Raw genomic sequence first — 22,324 nt, 5'->3', positions numbered from 1 at the left:
TCGAGTCTCCTGGTGGGAAAGTGTTCTAAAGTTGTATACTTCACTCTCGTGTTTAGGAGAGTTGTGCCTTAAGCATAGACACTGTGTCTTCCCATATTAACAGGGACTTGATGAAATAAACGTATAAATGACCCCTCACTTGCTCTAGTGCTCTTGGGAGGTGGTGATCTTTGGTGTATTTAAATACTCCGAAATTACCATCTCTTTTAAGGGTCTGAGCAGGTGGTGGAGCGGGTTAAGGCGTACCTGTTATGCCAGTTGCTGGAAGGCTTCTGTGCTGGCTAGGGTTCGAGTCTCCTGGTGGGAAAGTGTTCTAAAGTTGTATACTTCACTCTCGTGTTTAGGAGAGTTGTGCCTTAAGCATAGACACTGTGTCTTCCCATATTAACAGGGACTTGATGAAATAAACGTATAAATGACCCCTCACTTGCTCTAGTGCTCTTGGGAGGTGGTGATCTTTGGTGTATTTAAATACTCTGAAATTACCATCTCTTTTAAGGGTCTGAGCAGGTGGTGGAGCGGGTTAAGGCGTACCTGTTATGCCAGTTGCTGGAAGGCTTCTGTGCTGGCTAGGGTTCGAGTCTCCTGGTGGGAAAGTGTTCTAAAGTTGTATACTTCACTCTCGTGTTTAGGAGAGTTGTGCCTTAAGCATAGACACTGTGTCTTCCCATATTAACAGGGACTTGATGAAATAAACGTATAAATGACCCCTCACTTGCTCTAGTGCTCTTGGGAGGTGGTGATCTTTGGTGTATTTAAATACTCCGAAATTACCATCTCTTTTAAGGGTCTGAGCAGGTGGTGGAGCGGGTTAAGGCGTACCTGTTATGCCAGTTGCTGGAAGGCTTCTGTGCTGGCTAGGGTTCGAGTCTCCTGGTGGGAAAGTGTTCTAAAGTTGTATACTTCACTCTCGTGTTTAGGAGAGTTGTGCCATATATATATATATATATATATATATATATATATATATATATATATATATATATATATATAGTATATATATATATATAGCAGTATGGGTTCGAGTCACTTCTGAGGTGTGAGTTTTCAGTTGCATATAGTCCTGGGGACCATTCAGGCTTGTTCGCATTTATGTTCCTCACGTGTGCCCCAAAGAATGAGGTGATTTGATAAAATGCTATGCCCAAGATTACCATCAGAGTGATGGCGGGCTGATGGGCTAAATAGCCTCGGCTACCATCAGCTTTGGTCCTTTCATGATTGTCAAGTGGATTTAGGCGCCCTGTACATACCAGTTGCGTTGCTCCTGGCAGTATGGGTTCGAGTCACTTCTGAGGTGTGAGTTTTCGGTTGCATATAGTCCTGGGGACCATTCAGGCTTGTTCGCATTATATATATATATATATATATATATATATATATATATATATATATATATATATATATATATATATATATATATATATATATAGCCAGAATGCACTTCTAGTAGTGCATTCATTCATTCATTCATTCTGGAATGCACTCTGTGCATTCCAGAATGCACCTAGTAGCCAGAATGCACTTCTCGGCCTACTATGCAAGACTCGGTTTGCCTAATAAGCCAAGTTTTCCTGAATTAATATATTTTCTCTAAGTTTTTTTCTTATGAAATGATAAAGCTACCCATTTCGTTATGTATGAGGTCAATTTTTTTATTTGAGTTGAAATTAACGTAGATATATGACCGAACCTAACCAACCCTACTTAACCTATCTTTATAGGTTAGGTTAGGTAGCCAAAAAAGTTAGGTTAGGTAGTCGAAAAACAAATAATTCATGAAAACTTGGCTTATTAGGCAAATTGGGCCTTGCATAGTAGGCTGAGAAGTGCGTTCTGACTACTAGGTACGACATATATATATATATATATATATATATATATATATATATATATATATATATATATATATGTCGTACCTAGTAGCCAGAACTCTCTTCTCAGCCTACTATTCAAGGCCCGATTTGCCTAATAAGCCAAGTTTTCCTGAATTAATATATTTACTATAGTTTTTTTCTTATGAAATGATACAGCAACCCTTTTCTCTATGTATGAGGTCATTTTTTTTTTATCGGAGTTAAAATTAACGTAGATATATGACCGAACCTAACCAACCCTACCTAACCTAACCTAACCTATATTTATAGGTAAGGTTAGGTTAGGTAGCCAAAAAAAGCTAGGTTAGGTTAGGTTAGGTAGGTTAGGTAGACGAAAAAACATTAATTCATGAAAACTTGGCTTATTAGGCAAATCGGGCCTTGAATAGTAGGCTGAGAAGTGCGTTCTGGCTATTAGGTACGACATATATATATATATATATATATATATATATATATATATAATATGTTGTACCTAGTAGCCAGAACGTCGTACTCGGCCTACTATGCAAGGCCCGATTTGCCTAATTAGCAAAGTTTTCCTGAATTAATATATTTTCTCTAATTTTTTTCTTATAAAATGATAAACCTACCCATTTCATTAAGTATGAGGTCAATTTATTTTTATTGGAGTTAAAATTAACGTAGATATATGACCGAACCTAACCAACCCTACCTAACCTAACCTAACCTATCTTTATAGGTTAGGTTTGATTAGGTAGCAGAAAAAGTTAGGTTAGGTTAGGTTAGGTAGGTTAGGTAGTCGAAAAAACAAATAATTAATGAAAACTTGGCTTATTAGGCAAATCGGGCCTCGCATAGTAGGCTGAGAAGTGTGTTCTGGCTACTAGGTACGACATATATATATATATATATATATAAAGATAGCTACAGAAATGCTATTTCAAATTTCCTGAATATTGACAGGCTTGTAATATTGAAAATAAATAACCTTTGATTAAAGCTTATTTTTACGTCGTCAGTGTACTGCCTTGTCATATGATGTTTGCAACAAGTCCAGTGTAATACAACAATATAAATCATATTGATCAGCATAGTCAAACATCCAACAAGTATTTTATACATAATAATAAAATATATGCAGCCACGAAGGCAAATATCAGGTTAAGAGAGCCGTGATAGAGTCGCTGTACTCTAAGACAGCCGTTACCAGCAAACTCCCCACCGGTGAGTGGCTGTAAACCATTCCTAGAGTATCTGTAAACCTTGGCGGGCTCGGTATACCATGAGCCTCTGACCCGTGATGTGGTCTAAAGACGGTAGAGCGACGGTTTCGATTCATGCAGGTCGGCGTTCAATCCCCGACCGTCTATAAGTGGTTGGGCACCATTCCTTTTCCCCGCGTGTCATCCAAAATCTTTATCCAGATCCCTTCCAAGTGCTATATGGTCGTAATGACTTGGCGCTTTTTGCTGATAATTCCCTCCTCTCCCCGCCCGGTTAAAGGCTTCTCCCGCGACCGGTTAATGGTTTCTTCCCTGCCCTGGTTAATGGCTTTTCCACCTGCCCGGTTAATGGTTTCTCCCCCGGCAACATCACCTAATTCCTCCATGCTTGAGTGACAGCCCAGGGGAAGGCTTAAGGTTTCGGTAGGGCAGCAGTTAGAAGCTTCTGGAATCCTTCCTTATTGTGGTTGTACATAGCGTGGTTGATGGAGCTATTCTTCCTTATTGTGGTTGTAAATAGCGTGGTTGATGAAGCTATTCTTCCTTATTGTGGTTGTACATAGCGTGGTTGATAGACCTATTCTTCCTTATTGTGGCTATACATAGCGCGGTTGATAATAGCTCCCGTTTTCCTCTCTGGGGGTTGGTAAATTCCGTTTTTCCCCACGAGGATTAAAACACAATAAGCAGCACATGAATTAAAGAACGCCCAAGGCACTGAATCACCTGCATGTGCCTGAAGAACACTGTATACTATCTCAATAAATTATTTATTGGACTGGGAGGACGATTTATCTCCAGACAAGTAGTTACAATGGATTTCTCACCCTTATTAACATAACTCAAAGATACCTGGAGCCATCCCTTCATCTCACACACACCATCGTCAGTGGGTTGAACTCTCTCCCTTTAATCAGGTTTGGTACTTGCTGCCTCACTGGTAGGCTATGACCACATCAACAATACTATTATAATTAATTTACCGCCTCAATATAAGGCTATAATCACGTCAATCAACAAAATCACGATAATTTATATTGCCACCTCATCGATAGGTCATAACCACTTACACCACCAATGTCATTAAATAATTTGTTCCATTCCATTAAATAATTCAATGCAGCAGGGTGTGAATAGACTTGATATTCAATTTTTTTGTCAGTAATAATATGAAATCGCTTTTTATCACATACACAGACTATGACCAATATGGTCACTATTTGCTCCGTCGACTCTAGTGATCACAAATTCTGCAAGTCACGTATTGACACGTATTGACAAAGGTATACGCTCTATGATCAAGACCTTCTCAGTTTCGTTACCTGGGAATCAATTGATTAATGCAGATTAAACCACCCAAGAAGTGGCACGGGCACGAATAGCCCGTAAGGGGAATCAATGTTGCTGTTGTTGTTTTAGATTCAGTTACTGGAAACAAAAAGTTACAAGTAGCACGGGCTATGGTGAGCCCGTAGTGGACTTACCCGGCACTGGAGCCGGGGTGGAACTGGGGGAATCAATGTGAGGCGAGAACTCACCTCAAAGAGTGAGTTTTTTGAGGTGAGAACTTACGTCACAGACCCACATCAATCATCTTGTTAGGCTCAAGTTATGATGCTTTCGAAACAGATGTTCCCCGCACAGTGCCTGACAGCTTAAATTCAAACTCTGATTGATTGCCACTTTCCAAGATAGCACTTCTTTGCTATAATCAACGAACAGATTCTTCTGTGATGTCAGCACCCTACAAACTCACTCGCTAGACTGACATCTCTCTAGAAGACCGCCACGTTTTTGTTCCCTGTGACACGTTCCCATTGGTCCTTGTTCCCTGTGACACGTTCTCATTGGTCCTTGTTCCCTGTGACACGTCCCCATTGGCTAGGGCACACAAGTGATGGGCCTCATTGGTCAGGAGAAATTGAATTCTATCTAGGTTATCCCAGATGTTGAGTGTAAAACTACTATGAACTAGAAATATTTGGATTACCGGATATTTGGTTGACGAACCGCGTTAAATTGAACTAAATTATGTAGAGTTAAACACCTGCAAATGTATATGACATTACATGAAAATTGTAATGTCTGCCAATCAGAATTGTGAGGTCTTAATCAATACACATTTTCATCTATGTCTGGAAATCACATTTTCATCTATGTCTGGAAACTCACATTTTCATCTATGTTATGAACTGGGTTAGCAGTAACTAGAATTTGAAATAGCATATGTTAATTTGAGTATGCAATTTATGTAAGTAATTTGCATAACAGAGAAAGTGATTAATTAATTATATTATTAAAGTGACTGGCCGTAAGCATATTTAGTACCTTACATAAGAAAATGTGAGGTAAGCAACACTGCAAGATGTGTGCAACATTACCAAACGGCTGTGTTTATTGCTTAATTTGAATACGAGAATATTCTGCATTATGTTTGATTGTTCTTATGACGATTTGCACATGAGTATTCAGTGGTTAATATGTAATATAATTTACAACTAAACAATGGGTCAATGTATATTTATGTAAGACGGAATAGGAGTATGTAAGATAATATCCTGTAATCTATATTTAGTTGTGTGTCTTTGCCTTTGAGTGCCAAGGAGTTTGGAGTTCATGTTAATATGTAAATGTCAGTCTAGTAATAGTTAAGAGATTAATTAATACTGTGATGGAAACCCTTATGGACCCTTGGTTAACGCATCCGGATAGAGACGACATGGGAGTAGAAACCAGATATTTCACAGCTGAAGACAGGTGACAGGCAGCATTGCCGCCTCTCAACCGGTCATTGGAAGGGTCCGAATGTGAAGACCTATGTTCAGAAAACTATTAACTATTATGGGAATGTTTTGTAGTATGATTATTTCTTGGGCATGGAGGTAATTGATTATTAGCTGGTGGAAATGCAAAAGGTTATGCAAACGAGGAGTCACAATAACGTGGCTGAAATATGTTGACTAAACCACACACTAGAAAGTGAAGGAACGACGACGTTTCGGTCCGTTCTGGCCATTCTCAAGTCGATTGTGACGATTCTAAAGTCACAATCGACTTGAGAATGGTCCAGGATGGACCGAAACGTCGTCCTCCCTTCACTTTTTAGTGTGTAGTTTGGTCAAAAGGTTAAGGTAAATAGTAAGCTTGTTTGAATTTGTTTGACTTTGGGTTGAATAGAAGTGGTATGATGCTCATCTATTTTGTACCTTACATATTTTCTGTGATACGTAGCTTATCATTGAGCAGTATGATTAAAGGTAGTTTAGTGATTTCCATATTATGTTCGAGATTTGCCTTATGTATTTCCACCATTTCAGTTATTTACCCAGGCAAAGCAATATTTTGGTGATTACCTGTACTTTAAATAAGTTTCAAGTGCCCTACCACCCACTCCGTCCTGATCATTGTATCAGGGAATGTTTCAGGAACTATTGTGCACAATAATATTCACCAGTGTTGTGTTATTATTTTGTTATATGATTATATCGTTAGCTTTATGTTAAGACCCTTGATCTCTGGGTATGGTTCCTCTGTTGCAGTTGGTAATATATAATAATACACGGCCTTGCCTCAGTAAATGTCTAGGGGAATTAATGCAACTGATACTAACAGAGCAATATACTTTTAGATAGGGGTAACAAAGAAACATACAAATAACATACATGGAAAAATGCAGGAAGCCAGAAATATTCTTACTCCATTAATTAATCTTACAATAGCACTGTATAACATAAATCATTTCATATCAATACAAATGAATAGATGGGTAATCTCATAATAGTCTAACCAGAAAATCAGCCTTGTAAGCTAAGAAATAAAACAAAGATCCACCAACTTAACTCAAACACGTCTCCACCCGCCAGCTGTACCCACGCGACTGGCTTAGCCTCCTGGCAGCACACGGGTGTCCTACCACATCAACTAAGCATCCACATGAACTCTTGTGAAGCTCTACTAACAGGATGTAGTACTAATAACCATTAATTCCGTAATCTTAAGAGTATATAATACTGTTACAATAATAATCCTGAATTTATTACACTCAATAACAGGAAATAGACAAGGATGAAATATAAACACTCGCTTGACAACAGGTTCCCACACTGGCCACATCCAAATATGGTCATCCCCCCACACGGAAGAAACCAACAGGAATTAACCTGCAAAAAGCCTCATACAATATAATGCAACTGAGGCACACTACAGCATGCTACAATATATAACATACAATAGTCTATAATCATACAACTGGATACTATACTAATTATAGAACAAGACAATAAAGTAACATAAGCATCAAGAGTAATGTTAGAATCCTTGTAAGATTCGTAACACTTTACAAGGGTATTCTTATTTCCTTTGACGTGTATCTAGCTAGCAGAAATTGACGTATCTTATTAAGTAAAGTAAAGTAAAATAAAGTAACGTAAAATAAAGTAAAGTAAAGTAAATTTTATTCAGGAAAGTACATACATAGTTAATTTACAAACATAATGTTGGATTATTCAACCGTAGGCTAGATTACAGGCCGGCCCTGAAGGTGATATTTGGGACTAGTTGAGAGATAAGAATGATAACAATACACATTATTTATAAATACATAAATTCTACCAATCATCCACCAATCCACTCATCCATCCGGGAGTCTCTGGTAGGATCAAACTAAGGAATGAATATATGGAAATCATTACAAAATCAATAATGGATCCAATATAGAAAAAGTAACTTTTGTTTTGATTTTAATGTTGACGTATTTTCCCGCCAAATTTCTCTTCGTTTTATTGTCTATATAAATTTGTAATCTGTTATTCTCCTTCATCTTTCATTCATTCTAATGTATTTTGCTTCCCCTCAAATCTGAATGCCAAGCGAGAGAGATAAACGCAAACATGCGGCAGCATATTTATGCCTTGGGAAAAACATCTTCAAATTAGACTATATAAATCTCCCGCAGCTGGAAACCCGTGAATGAGTGGTGCTGTTAGTGTGTGATGGGCCTCGGCGGGCAATACCACTCTTCTGGTGGCGGTTGCTGTCTGGGGGAGGCGTCTGTTTTGTTTGTCTGTCATATGATAACGAACTTCTGCTGGTGCTGTTGTTCGTTGGGGAAGCGGGTCTAGCTATCATGATAACCAGGGCCACCAGATTACTCCTTACAACCCCTTGGGCAAATGTAAACAATAGAATGCGCGCGCCGCCCAGCGACAACTAACGGAACCAAAACCTAATCTATTTCACAACTGTCAATTGCAGACAATAAGTCACAATAATGTCCCAGGAGTAAATAACCCCCAAACCCACACACTGTTTGGAAAATGAACCGGCGTCGCTTTCATTTCCTATGTGCGGGTTGGATTAAACGATCATTTACAATATAAACGATATAGTTTACTAGTATTTATTGCGAGGGCGCAGCATTTGTTGTTTTACTAAATATGTACAGATACTGACACGCTGCCGAAAATCACATTTGTGTGTACTCACCTAGTTGTGTGTGTGTGTGTGTGTGTGTGTGTGTGTGTGTGTGTATGTGTATGTGTATGTGTATGTGTATGTGTGTGTGTGTGTGTGTGTGTGTGTGTGTGTGTGTGTATGTGTGTGTGTGTGTGTGTGTGTGTGTAGGGATGGTGACAATGGTTATCTGGTGGTAGTTAGGGAAGCAATGTGGGGCTGCATTTGTCTTCATCAGTGTGACTAATTGTGGTAGTAAGGGTGACTGATTGTGGTAGTAAGGGTGACTGATTGTGGTAGTAAGGTTGACTGATTGTGGTAGTAAGGGTGACTGATTGTGGTAGTAAGGTTGACTGATTGTGGTAGTAAGGTTGACTGATTGTGTTAGTAAGGGTGACTGATTGTGGTAGTAAGGGTGACTGATTGTGGTAGTAAGGTTGACTGATTGTGTTAGTAAGGGTGACTGATTGTGTTAGTAAGGTTGACTGATTGTGTTAGTAAGGGTGACTGATTGTGGTAGTAAGGTTGACTGATTGTGTTAGTAAGGGTGACTGATTGTGTTAGTAAGGTTGACTGATTGTGTTAGTAAGGGTGACTGATTGTGGTAGTAAGGTTGACTGATTGTGGTAGTAAGGGTGACTGATTGTGGTAGTAAGGTTGACTGATTGTGTTAGTAAGGGTGACTGATTGTGGTAGTATGGTTGACTGATTGTGGTAGTAAGGGTGACTGATTGTGGTAGTAAGGTTGACTGATTGTGTTAGTAAGGGTGACTGATTGTGGTAATAAGGGTGACTGATTGTGTTAGTAAGGGTGACTGATTGTGGTAGTAAGGGTGACTGATTGTGGTAGTAAGGGTGACTGATTGTGGTAGTAAGGGTGACTGATTGTTAGTAAGGGTGACTGATTGTGGTAGTAAGGTTGACTGATTGTGTTAGTAAGGGTGACTGATTGTGGTAGTATTAAGGAAGACTGATTGTGGTAACAAGAATGATTTCTGAATCAGTCAGTTACGGTGCGGTAGATTGTGTGTGTGTTTCTGAAGACGTTTGGTTCTGTGAATGGGAAGGGGCGGCGACCCCTTCACAGAGCGAACAGGTCGCCACCAATTCCTGAGACCCACAGCATCCAAAGCCCCTCCCCCCGCTAGTGTGGGGGTGCTGTGGGTGCTGTGGTTGTACACAGTGGGGGGGGGGGAAACACGGCTTGTACTTGCAGAGTCCCAGGATAGTTTCGAAGTCCGTTTAGCAGTATGGATGAATTCAGTCTATATAAGTTCAGGCACCGTTCTTTGTCACTCTAAAATGAAGATTTCATAAGTATACTGTTTTAGATTAGTTTAAGGTATGTCAAATCAGCAGGTGAAGGTATATTGTATACGTTTACTGATCAATTACTCGCGGAGTATAATTAGCCAGTGTTTCTTCCTCCTGTGATGCCCGTCTCACTGGATTAATATACAAGAGAAGGATCACACAGATTATCTCAAGTCTTCCGCGAAGGAAAAAGAAATGTTTTTGGAGGCGGAGGCCTTCACGCTCTAGCGGCGCCTGACGGGTTTCCTTTGAGTTACTGACGGGGAGCGGGAAAACAAGTGAACATTTATTGTCTTCAAGTTGTTTGCTAAAATGAGCCCAGAGAACTAGCCCTGGAAACACAAACCGTAACTGTCTCTATTTTCCGCTTGTTACAACTTGTAATAAAGTTGTTACATCTTGGCTTAACGTATTTATAACGTATTAGAACGTTGTTACAACTTGCTATATTGGTTGTTATAACGGGTTAGGTGTTAAAACTTGTTGGAACGTTGTACCAACGTCGTAGTTTCGGTGTGTGTTTGGCGGATTGATGACCAATTTCCCTGTAAGCAGTCGGCTTGAAGGACGCCAGAATTCATTCACAAATGTATTTTAGCAGATTTATTTAAAGGCTTAACTTGAGATGATTTCGGGGCTTAGCGTCCCCACGGCCCTGTCGCCGACCAGACCTCCTGGTTGCTGTACTGGTCAACCAGGCTGATGGATGCGCCTACTCGCAGCCTGGCGTATGAATCACAGCCTGGTTGATCAGGTATCATTTGGAGATGTTTATCAAGTTCTCTGTTGAACAATGTGAGGGGTCGGCCAGTTATGCCCCTTTATGTGTAGTGGAAGAGTGTTGAACAGTCTCGGGCCTCTGATGTTGAAAGAGTTCTCTCTCAGAGTACCTATTGCTTCTCTGCTCTTCAACGGGGGAATTCTGAACATCCTGCCCTGCCTCCTGGTCTCATGTGGCTTCAAGGACAATGGATAAGAGTATTTTTAAATGTAGAATGTTCATAAGATGGCGCATACAACACTAACCAGACACAGTGTTTATGTTCCAGGAAGGGATGGAGGGAGGTAGAGGTCTACCTACCTTGGGATCTACCTAGGGATCTACAGAATCTAGTGAAAGAGGAAAGATTGTAAAATCCCAAACCAACTGCCTATCGTTTTTTTAGGGATTCACTGTGATCCCGTCTGGCCTACCAACAGGCTCGTAAGAGTTACGGGACATCAGGTAACGGGGCTCTCTCTCTGCTGGACAACCAACCGTGGTGAGGCTCCTCTTAATTATGTCACTGACTTTACTGTGTCTTGAGTGTCATCCCCCCCCCTCCCTTTGTACTCTGGCAGAGCAGGCCATACAGGACGTCCCTGTCGGCCTCTGCCTCGCCGCAAATACACCTATATTCGGTGAAGCATTTATAGAATTGTGGTTCGAACAGAGGACGTGAGCGAGGTACTTGTTCCATCCCTTTTCTTGTTTATTGTTGCTCTCATTTTGGACGCCTCGACTGTGTTGTTGTTGCCTTTCCTGCGGTGGGTGTTTCTGGCACGTGTGGGAAGGGGTACCTGGTTGTCCTCTCTGGGAAAACTGTTTATGTCTCTAATGACTGAGGAAGTTGGCGTTTTGTCTCTCCTTGCAGCGACCGCTAGGCACATGTTGCCAAACAGTAGGAGGTTGTGCCATGCTTGGGTTGTTCCGGGAGAGTCATTAACCTTTCTTCAGGAGGTTGGAGAGTTTGGCTGCTGCTTCGGGTCGACAGCTTTGATGATGTGCTGCAAGGTTCCAACCGATACGCTTTGATGGCTCCTAGTAGGTCATCTGTCGAAATGTAGCTGTTGGAGGCGTTTTCCCTGACTGCTGGTGTGGGATGATGATAGGTATTCTCTCTGAGAGGGTGCACCGTACCCCGACAACGGATTCCGTTGTAGAAATGTTTATGCACATCACCGTTGTGCTTGTCTACATAAAGAGACGCATAGCGTATGTGTGTGTGTGTGCGTGCGTGTGTGTGTGTGTGTGTGTGTGTGTGTGCGTGTGTGTGCGTGTGTGTGTGTGTGTGTGTGTGTGTGTGTGTGTGTGTGTGTGTGTGTGTATGTGCGTGTGTGTGTGTGTGTGTGTGTGTGTGTGTGTGTGTGTGTGTGTGTGTGTGTGTGTGTGTGTGTGTGTGTGTGTGTGTGTGTGTGTGTGTGTGTGTACTCACCTAATTGTGCTTGCGGGGGTTGAGCTCTGGCTCTTTGGTCCCACCTCTCAACCGTCAATCAACTGGTGTACAGATTCCTGAGCCTATTGGGCTCTATCATATCTACATTTGAAACTGTGTATGGAGTCAGCCTCCACCACATCACTTCCTAATGCATTCCATTTACTAACTACTCTGACACTGAAAAAGTTCTTTCTAACATCTCTGTGGCTCATTTGGGTACTCAGCTTCCACCTGTGTCCCCTTGTTCGCGTCCCACCAGTGTTGAATAGTTCATCCTTGTTTACCCGGTCGATTCCCCTGAGGATTTTGTAGGTTGTGATCATGTCCCCCCTTACTCTTCTGTCTTCCAGTGTCGTAAGGTGCATTTCCCGCAGCCTTTCCTCATAACTCATGCCTCTTAGTTCTGGGACTAGTCTAGTAGCATACCTTTGGACTTTTTCCAGCTTCGTCTTGTGCTTGACAAGGTACGGGCTCCATGCTGGGGCCGCATACTCCAGGATTGGTCTTACATATGTGGTGTACAAGATTCTGAATGATTCCTTACACAGGTTCCTGAACGCCGTTCTGATGTTAGCCAGCCTCGCATATGCCGCAGACGTTATTCTCTTTATGTGGGCTTCAGGAGACAGGTTTGGTGTGATATCAACTCCTAGATCTTTCTCTCTGTCTGTTTCATTAAGTACTTCATCTCCTATTCTGTATCCTGTGCCTGGCCTCCTGTTTCCACTGCCTAGTTTCATTACTTTGAATTTACTCGGGTTGAACTTCAACAGCCATTTGTTGGACCATTCACTCAGTCTATCCAGGTCATCTTGTAGCCTCCTACTATCATCCTCTGTTTCAATCCTCCTCATAATTTTTGCATCGTCGGCAAACATTGAGAGGAACGAATCTATACCCTCTGGGAGATCATTTACATATACCAGAAACAGTATAGGTCCAAGGACTGACCCCTGCGGGACTCCACTTGTGACGTCTCGCCAATCTGAGACCACACCCCTCACACAAACTCGTTGTCTCCTGTTGCTTAGGTACTCCTCTATCCACCGGAGTACCTTCCCTCTCACTCCAGCCTGCATCTCCAACTTTCGCACTAGCCTCTTGTGTGGCACTGTATCAAAGGCTTTCTGACAATCCAAAAATATGCAGTCTGCCCACCCTTCTCTTTCTTGCCTTATTTTTGTTGCCTGGTCGTAGAATTCAAGTAACCCTGTGAGGCAGGACCTGCCATCCCTGAACCCATGTTGATGCTGTGTTACAAAGTTCCTTCGCTCCAGATGCTCCACTAGTTTTTTTCGCACAATCTTCTCCATCAGCTTGCATGGTATGCAGGTTAGGGACACTGGCCTGTAGTTCAGTGCCTCCTGTCTATCCCCTTTCTTGTATATCGGGACTACGTTAGCTGCTTTCCAAATATCTGGCAGTTCCCCCTGTTGCCAGTGATTTGTTATACACTATGGAGAGTGGTAGGCTCAGTTCTCTTGCTCCTTCCTTTAGAACCCAAGGGGAGATTCCATCTGGGCCTATAGCCTTCGTCACGTCCAACTCTAGTAAACACTTCCTTACTTCCCCACTGGTTATCTCAAACTCTTCCAGTGGTTCCTGGTTAGCTATTCCCTCACTTACCTCTGGAATTTCTCCTTGTTCTAAGGTGAAGACCTCCTGGAATTTCTTATTCAATTCCTCACACACTTCCTTGTCCTTTGTAGTGAATCCTTCCGCCCCTATCCTTAATCTCATAACCTGTTCCTTTACTGTTGTTTTTCTCCTAATGTGGCTATGCAACAATTTAGGCTGAGTCTTTGCCTTGCTTGCGATGTCATTTTCGTATTGTCTTTCTGCCTCTCTTCTCATCCTGACATATTCATTCCTGGCATTCTGGTATCTTTCTCTGCTCTCCAGTGTCCTGTTATTCCTATAGTTTCTCCATGCCCTTTTACTTTGCTGCTTAGCTAGCCTACATCTTTGATTAAACCATGGGTTTCTCATCTTCATTTCTCTGTTTTCCTTTTGGACTGGGACAAACTTGTTTGCTGCGTCCTTGCACTTCTGCGTGATGTAATCCATCATATCTTGGGCCGTCTTTCCCCTGAGCTCTGTTTCCCATGCTATATCTGTTAGGAATTTTCTTATCCCCTCATAGTTTCCCTTTCGGTATGCTAACCTTTTGGTTTCGGTATCCCTCCTCGAGTTCAATAACCCTTCTTCATTCAAGTACTCAAACACCAGTACACTGTGGTCGCTCATTCCTACTGGGTCCTCAAAACCGATTTCTCTTATGTCGGAGTCGTTCAGAGTGAAGACTAGGTCGAGTCTCGCTGGTTCGTCATTGCCTCTCATCCTTGTGGGTTCTCCGATATGCTGGGTTAAAAATTTGCTTGTCACCACCTCCAATAGTTTGGCTCTCCACGTATCCTCGCCTCCATGCGGTTCCTTGTTCTCCCAGTCAATCTTTCCATGATTGAAGTCGCCCATGATGAGCAGGTGGGATCTATTTCTACAGGCAGCAGAGGCTGCCCTCTCAATTATAGTGTTAACTGCCTTGTTGTTGTTTTCATACTCTTGACTGGGTCTCCTGTCATTTGGTGGAGGGTTGTATATTACTGCTACTACTATTCTTGGTCCTCCCATTGTTATGGTGCCTGCTATGTAGTCTCTGAACTCCTCACAGCCTGGGATAGCCATCTCCTTAAAACTCCATTCCCTTCTCATGAGTAGGGCCACTCCGCCTCCTCCCCTACCTTCCCTCTCTTTCCTTATTACTGTATACTCCTGGGGAAACACGGCATTCGTTATGATTCCAGAGAGTTTTGTTTCAGTGAGTCCGATTACATCTGGGTTAACTTCTTGTGCTCTTTCCCTTAGTTCACTTGCCTTGCTTGTGATCCCATCTATGTTCGAGTACATCACCCTGAAACTGACTCTCTTCTGCTTCTTTTCTGGGGGGGACCTTTGGGATCTGGGGTGAGTGGGAGCTGGGGGGACCTGGCACGGGGGGATTGGTGGAGGAGGGAGGGCTTGGGGTGGTGGGGGAGAGGGGGAGGGTACAGGGGGTGGATAAGAGGGGGAGGGTACAGGGGGTGGATAAGAGGGGGAGGGTACAGGGGGTGGATAAGAGGGGGAGGGTACAGGGGGTGGGTAAGAGAGGGAGGGTTGGGGAAGCATAGGGGGAGAAGAGGCTGTGGGGGATAGGGGAGATGGGGGGGCTTGGGGGGAGAGAAAAGGGTGGAGGGCTTGGGGGGCGTGGGGGAAAAGGGAGGGCTGAGGTGGGTGAGGAAGAGGGGAGGGTTTAGGGGAGTGGGGGAGAGGGGAAGACTTAGGTGGGGTGGGGGAGAGTGGGGGGCTTAGGGGGGAGGGGGGGGAAGGGAGGGCATGGGGGTGGGAGAGACGGGAAAGCATGTGGGAGAAGGGAGGGCATGGGGGATAGGGGAGAAGGGAGGTCCTGGGGAGAGGGGTGAGGGGGAGAAGGGAGGTGAGTGGGGGGAGGGGGGTGGGTGGGGGGAGGGTGCCCTAGGTGGGTACTTAGTGGGGGGCTGACAGGGGATGGGGCAGGTTGGGTGTCTGTTGGGTAGAATGTGGGGGTGGTGCCCCAATCCCTGTGGCTGTTGCACTGTTTGAGGAGGGTTCTCCACTTCCCTCTGGGATTGTAGGGTTCTGGGTTGTGGTACTGTGTGTGTGTGTGTGTGTGTGTGTGTGTGTGTGTGTGTGTGTGTGTGTGTGTGTGTGTGTGTGTGTGTGTGTGTGTGTGTGTGTGTGTGTGTGTGTGTGTGTGTGTGTGTGTGTGTGTGTGTGTGTGTGTGTGTGTGTGTGTGTGTGTGTGTGTGTGTGTGTGTGTGTGTGTGTGTGTGTGTGTGTGTGTGTGTGTGTATGTGTGTATGTGTGTACTCACCTAACCTAATTGTGCTTGCGGGGGTTGAGCTCTGGCTCTTTGGTCCCGCCTCTCAACCGTCAATCAACTGGTGTACAGATTCCTGAGCCTATTGGGCTCTATCATATCTACATTTGAAACTGTGTATGGAGTCAGCCTCCACCACATCACTTCCTAATGCATTCCATTTACTAACTACTCTGACACTGAAAAAGTTCTTTCTAACGTCTCTGTGGCTCATTTGGGTACTCAGCTTCCACCTGTGTCCCCTTGTTCGCGTCCCACCAGTGTTGAATAGTTCATCCTTGTTTACCCGGTCGATTCCCCTGAGGATTTTGTAGGTTGTGATCATGTCCCCCCTTACTCTTCTGTCTTCCAGTGTCGTGAGGTGCATTTCCCGCAGCCTTTCTTCATAACTCATGCCTCTTAGTTCTGGGACTAGTCTAGTAGCATACCTTTGGACTTTTTCCAGCTTCGTCTTGTGCTTGACAAGGTACGGGCTCCATGCTGGGGCCGCATACTCCAGGATTGGTCTTACATATGTGGTGTACAAGATTCTGAATGATTCCTTACACAGGTTCCTGAACGCCGTTCTGATGTTAGCCAGCCTCGCATATGCCGCAGACGTTATTCTCTTTATGTGGGCTTCAGGAGACAGGTTTGGTGTGATATCAACTCCTAGATCTTTCTCTCTGTCTGTTTCATTAAGTACTTCATCTCCTATTCTGTATCCTGTGCCTGGCCTCCTGTTTCCACTGCCTAGTTTCATTACTTTGCATTTACTCGGGTTGAACTTCAACAGCCATTTGTTGGACCATTCACTCAGTCTATCCAGGTCATCTTGTAGCCTCCTACTATCATCCTCTGTTTCAATCCTCCTCATAATTTTTGCATCGTCGGCAAACATTGAGAGGAACGAATCTATACCCTCTGGGAGATCATTTACATATACCAGAAACAGTATAGGTCCAAGGACTGACCCCTGTGGGACTCCACTTGTGACGTCTCGCCAATCTGAGGCCTCACCCCTCACACAGACTCGTTGTCTCCTGTTGCTTAGGTATTCCTCTATCCACCGGAGTACCTTCCCTCTCACTCCAGCCTGCATCTCCAACTTTCGCACTAGCCTCTTGTGTGGCACTGTATCAAAGGCTTTCTGACAATCCAAAAATATGCAGTCTGCCCACCCTTCTCTTTCTTGCCTTATTTTTGTTGCCTGGTCGTAGAATTCAAGTAACCCTGTGAGGCAGGACCTGCCATCCCTGAACCCATGTTGATGCTGTGTTACAAAGTTCCTTCGCTCCAGATGCTCCACTAGTTTTTTTCGCACAATCTTCTCCATCAGCTTGCATGGTATGCAGGTTAGGGACACTGGCCTGTAGTTCAGTGCCTCCTGTCTATCCCCTTTCTTGTATATCGGGACTACGTTAGCTGCTTTCCAAATATCTGGCAGTTCCCCTGTTGCCAGTGATTTGTTATACACTATGGAGAGTGGTAGGCTCAGTTCTCTTGCTCCTTCCTTTAGAACCCAAGGGGAGATTCCATCTGGGCCTATAGCCTTCGTCACGTCCAACTCTAGTAAACACTTCCTTACTTCCCCACTGGTAATCTCAAACTCTTCCAGTGGTTCCTGGTTAGCTATTCCCTCACTTACCTCTGGAATTTCTCCTTGTTCTAAGGTGAAGACCTCTTGGAATTTCTTATTCAATTCCTCACACACTTCCTTGTCATTTGTAGTGAATCCTTCCGCCCCTATCCTTAATCTCATAACCTGTTCCTTTACTGTTGTTTTTCTCCTAATGTGGCTATGCAACAATTTAGGCTGAGTCTTTGCCTTGCTTGCGATGTCATTTTCGTATTGTCTTTCAGCCTCTCTTCTCATCCTGACATATTCATTCCTGGCATTCTGGTATCTTTCTCTGCTCTCCAGTGTCCTGTTATTCCTATAGTTTCTCCATGCCCTTTTGCTTTGCTGCTTAGCTAGCCTACATCTTTGATTAAACCATGGGTTTCTCATCTTCATTTCTCTGTTTTCCTTTTGGACTGGGACAAACTTGTTTGCTGCGTCCTTGCACTTCTGCGTGATGTAATCCATCATATCTTGGGCCGTCTTTCCCCTGAGCTCTGTTTCCCATGCTATATCTGTTAGGAATTTTCTTATCCCCTCATAGTTTCCCTTTCGGTATGCTAACCTTTTGGTTTCGGTATCCCTCCTCGAGTTCAATAACCCTTCTTCAATCAAGTACTCAAACACCAGTACACTGTGGTCGCTCATTCCTACTGGGTCCTCAAAACCGATTTCTCTTATGTCGGAGTCGTTCAGAGTGAAGACTAGGTCGAGTCTTGCTGGTTCGTCATTTCCTCTCATCCTTGTGGGTTCTCCGACATGCTGGGTTAAAAAGTTGCTTGTCACTACCTCCAATAGTTTGGCTCTCCACGTATCCTCGCCTCCATGCGGTTCCTTGTTCTCCCAGTCAATCTTTCCGTGATTGAAGTCGCCCATGATGAGCAGGTGGGATCTATTTCTACAGGCAGCAGAGGCTGCCCTCTCAATTATAGTGTTAACTGCCTTGTTGTTGTTTTCATACTCTTGACTGGGTCTCCTGTCATTTGGTGGAGGGTTGTATATTACTGCTACTACTATTCTTGGTCCTCCCATTGTTATGGTGCCTGCTATGTAGTCTCTGAACTCCTCACAGCCCGGGATGGCCATCTCCTTAAAACTCCATTCCCTTCTCATGAGTAGGGCCACTCCGCCTCCTCCTCTACCTTCCCTCTCTTTCCTTATTACTGTATACTCCTGGGGAAACACGGCATTCGTTATGATTCCAGAGAGTTTTGTTTCAGTGAGTCCGATTACATCTGGGTTAACTTCTTGTGCTCTTTCCCTTAGTTCACTTGTCTTGCTTGTGATCCCATCTATGTTCGAGTACATCACCCTGAAACTGACTCTCTTCTGCTTCTTTTCTGGGGGGGACCTTTGGGATCTGGGGTGAGTGGGATCTGGGGGGACCTGGCATGGGGGGATTGGTGGAGGAGGGAGGGCTTGGGGTGGTGGGGGAGAGGGGGAGGGTACAGGGGGTGGATAAGAGGGGGAGGGTACAGGGGGTGGGTAAGAGAGGGAGGGTTGGGGAAGCATGGGGGGAGGAGAGGCTGTGGGGGATAGGGGAGATGGGGGGGCTTGGGGGGAGAGAAAAGGGTGGAGGGCTTGGGGGGCGTGGGGGAAAAGGGAGGGCTGAGGTGGGTGAGGAAGAGGGGAGGGTTTAGGGGAGTGGGGGAGAGGGGAAGACTTAGGTGGGGTGGGGGAGAGTGGGGGGCTTAGGGGGGAGGGGGGGAAGGGAGGGCATGGGGGTGGGGGAGACGGGAAGGCATGTGGGAGAAGGGAGGGCATGGGGGATGGGGGGGAAGGGAGGTCCTGGGGTGAGGGGTGAGGGGGAGAAGGGGGGTGAGTGGGGGGAGGGGGGTGGGTGGGGGGAGGGTGCCCTAGGTGGGTACTTAGTGGGGGGCTGACAGGGGATGGGGCAGGTTGGGTGTCTGTTGGGTAGAATTTGGGGGTGGTGCCCCAATCCCTGTGGCTGTTGCACTGTTTGAGGAGGGTTCTCCACTTCGCTCTGGGATTGTAGGGTTCCGGGTTGTGGTACTCTGATTTCCTTCTCTCTCCCTGCGCTCCTTCCTCGCGTCTGCTGTCCGTATTCTCTCTTCCCTTGTCATATCCCTCTGCAGGAATATTTTCTTGAACTTCTCTACACCTTTTAGACAACACTTCCTTGCTAGCAGTTCCTCTTTCGCGATTTCGCTCATGAAAACCACCTTTATCATTCGGTCTCTGTCCTTGTTGTACTTTCCAAGCCTGAAAACCTTTTCAACATTTCGCTCAGCTCCCTCCATCCTTACCTCTTTAAGGATCTCTTTAATCATGTTTTTGTCCTTGTCTCTCCGCTCCTTTGGTCTGGTCCCTGTTTGTTCTTCAATGCCTGCTACTACTACTGCTCTATTTCTCTCTATCAGCCGGCTAGTACATCTAGCTGCTTCCTGAGAGGAAGCCACTTCCATGGCAACTTCCTTAACCGCAGACCTAGCTTCAGGGCTCTTTTTAAGCATTTCAGCAAATGAGATCTGGGTTGTGGTGGTCCCCTCCACAGTAGCATTCCCATCTCCCTGGGGTACGGTTTGTGCCTGGTATTGTGGAAGAGTCTCCTTTAGGTATCTTATCTCCTCCTTTGCTGCCCTTAAATCATCTGTGTGTGTGTGTGTGTGTGTGTGTGTGTGTGTGTGTGTGTGTGTGTGTGTGTGTGTGACTATTTTTTAGAGCAAACAAGTCTTTGTAATGATTCTAAAATAAGAAAACAAAGCAAGATACACGTTTCATTTGTATAGAGAAAGTAACAAGATCGGGAGGTTGACATGTGTTGCCACAGGTAGAATACAAGCTGTGACAACACCTGTCACATCTGTGACAACACCTGTCACAGATGTGACAACACCTGTCACAGCTGTGACAACACCTGTCACAGCTGTGACAACTCCTGTCACAGCTGTGACAACACCTGTCACATCTGTGACAACACCTGTCACATCTGTGACAACACCTGTCACATCTGTGACAACACCTGTCACATCTGTGACAACACCTGTCACATCTGTGACAACACCTGTCACATCTGTGACAACACCTGTCACAGCTGTGACAACACTTGTCACATCTCTGACAACACCTGTCACATCTGTGACAACACCTGTCACATCTCTGACAACTCCTGTCACATCTGTGACAACACCTGCACAGCTGTTGGCTACAGGTATCTCCGGCAGTTCAACTTGTATGGGGGAGATCTAGATGAAGTAGAGTGTAAAGTGTGTGGACAAGGACACACACACACTACAACATTACATTTTACACTGCAAAAAAACATTAAAACATTAAAACTAAAGTTACGGTTCATGAAATGGTAAACAAATTTCTTGTAAAAGGTAACAGACCTGAAATATTTTCGCTGTATCCGTGTTTTTAGTAGAACATTGCCATGCATGATGACGGTACGGGTTGTGATTTAAAACAATAAAATACAACTCTAACATTATCTTATGAACTACTATGGCATCCTTAACCTCAAGGGGTTCGAACCTAGGCCCCCCAGGGGAATCCCACAGGCTTTCCAGTACCATAACCACTCCTCCAACGACTGCCTAAGTGCATTGTTGGAAGGTCTTGACAACACACAACCCCGGCAACACTCGTGGCGCATTTTGAGCCCAGTTGTTTCAACAATGCCACGAAAATTCTGGGGTCACACTGAATATACATGTATGTGTGTACAAAGCTTGAATGGTCCTCAAGCCATGAAAAAGTTTGGTCTAAGACCTGATAAAAAGTATGAATCCTCTACGTCATCACCACTCAAATAAACAAACCTAACCTAACTTAGCCTAACTTGACCTAACTTATGCAAACCTAGTCCTAACATGACCTAACTTATCCTAACCTAACCTAACCTAACCTAACCTAACCTAACCTAACCTAACCTAACCTAACTTAGCCTAACTTGACCTAACTTATGCAAACCTAGTCTAACATGACCTAACTTATCCTAACCTAACCTAACCTAACCTAACCTAACCTAACCTAACCTAACCTAACTTAGCCTAACTTGACCTAACTTATGCAAACCTAGTCTAACATGACCTAACTTATCCTAACCTAACCTAACCTAACCTAACCTAACCTAACCTAACCTAACCTAACTTAGCCTAACTTGACCTAACTTATGCAAACCTAACCTAACATGACCTAACTTATCCTAACCTAACCTAACCTAACCTACCCGAACCTATTCTAACTTAGCCTAATCTAACAAAGAGATTAAAATTTGACTGGTACAAGGGTGCCCCCGAAGTGTGTGACGTCACTGTGTTTATGTCAACACAGGTTTCAGACCAGAGAGGAGAGAAGCGCCCTGAAAAGCCTTCGTTACTGATGCTAATGCGAGCCTCGTTGCCTTCACTGAATGATCACTCCTGTATTCTAACAACAAATTGCTGCCCAAATGGTCGTTTGTGTTTTAGAACGGAGCTTCCCCCCCCCCCCCCCCTCTTTACCTCCTGCCGACAGTTATGCAAACCAGGAATCTGCATGGCTTGAATGGCCACCAGGGTCATTAGCAGTGCGGGAGTGCATGGTTCGTGTTGTTTGGTGATGGGGGGAGGGAGGGAGGGGGCTAGGGATGGGGGATGGTGGTGGAGGATGGAAAGTTGTCGGGGCGTTATATGGGGGATATGGTGACGATGAGAGGGTAGTGGAGAGGGGTCGTTGAAGGGGTTAGGGGACAGTTTTTTGGGGTGGTGGCTGAGGGGTAGTGGTTGGGGGTGGGTGGTTGGGGAAGCAGCTGGGTACACCGACTACTGAGACACACATACCTCTAGGAATACGAC

General features: G+C 44.4%; 1 protein-coding gene and 1 non-coding gene across 2 annotated transcripts in view; one reads left to right on the top strand and one right to left on the bottom strand.

Annotated features, from left to right (window-relative positions):
- Window positions 1-20,732, top strand: part of LOC138364194 (merozoite surface protein CMZ-8-like) — a 28,402-nt gene extending 7,670 nt beyond the window's left edge. Inside the window, exon 2 of the mRNA XM_069323518.1 lies at window positions 20,273-20,732. Coding sequence (XP_069179619.1) covers window positions 20,273-20,732 — 460 coding nt within the window. The remainder of the gene's footprint in view (window positions 1-20,272) is intronic.
- On the bottom strand, window positions 20,294-20,408 carry LOC138364217 (small nucleolar RNA SNORA17). The gene has a single exon (XR_011228344.1). It is a non-coding gene; the product is annotated as a small nucleolar RNA SNORA17 (small nucleolar RNA).
- Window positions 20,733-22,324: the final 1,592 nt, after the last annotated feature.

The sequence above is a fragment of the Procambarus clarkii genome, chromosome 12 (genome assembly GCF_040958095.1).
Source record: "Procambarus clarkii isolate CNS0578487 chromosome 12, FALCON_Pclarkii_2.0, whole genome shotgun sequence".
Classification (NCBI taxonomy): Eukaryota; Metazoa; Arthropoda; class Malacostraca; order Decapoda; family Cambaridae; genus Procambarus; species Procambarus clarkii.
Note: the sequence above shows the minus strand (reverse complement) of the source record. Positions and strands in the feature narration are given on the sequence as shown.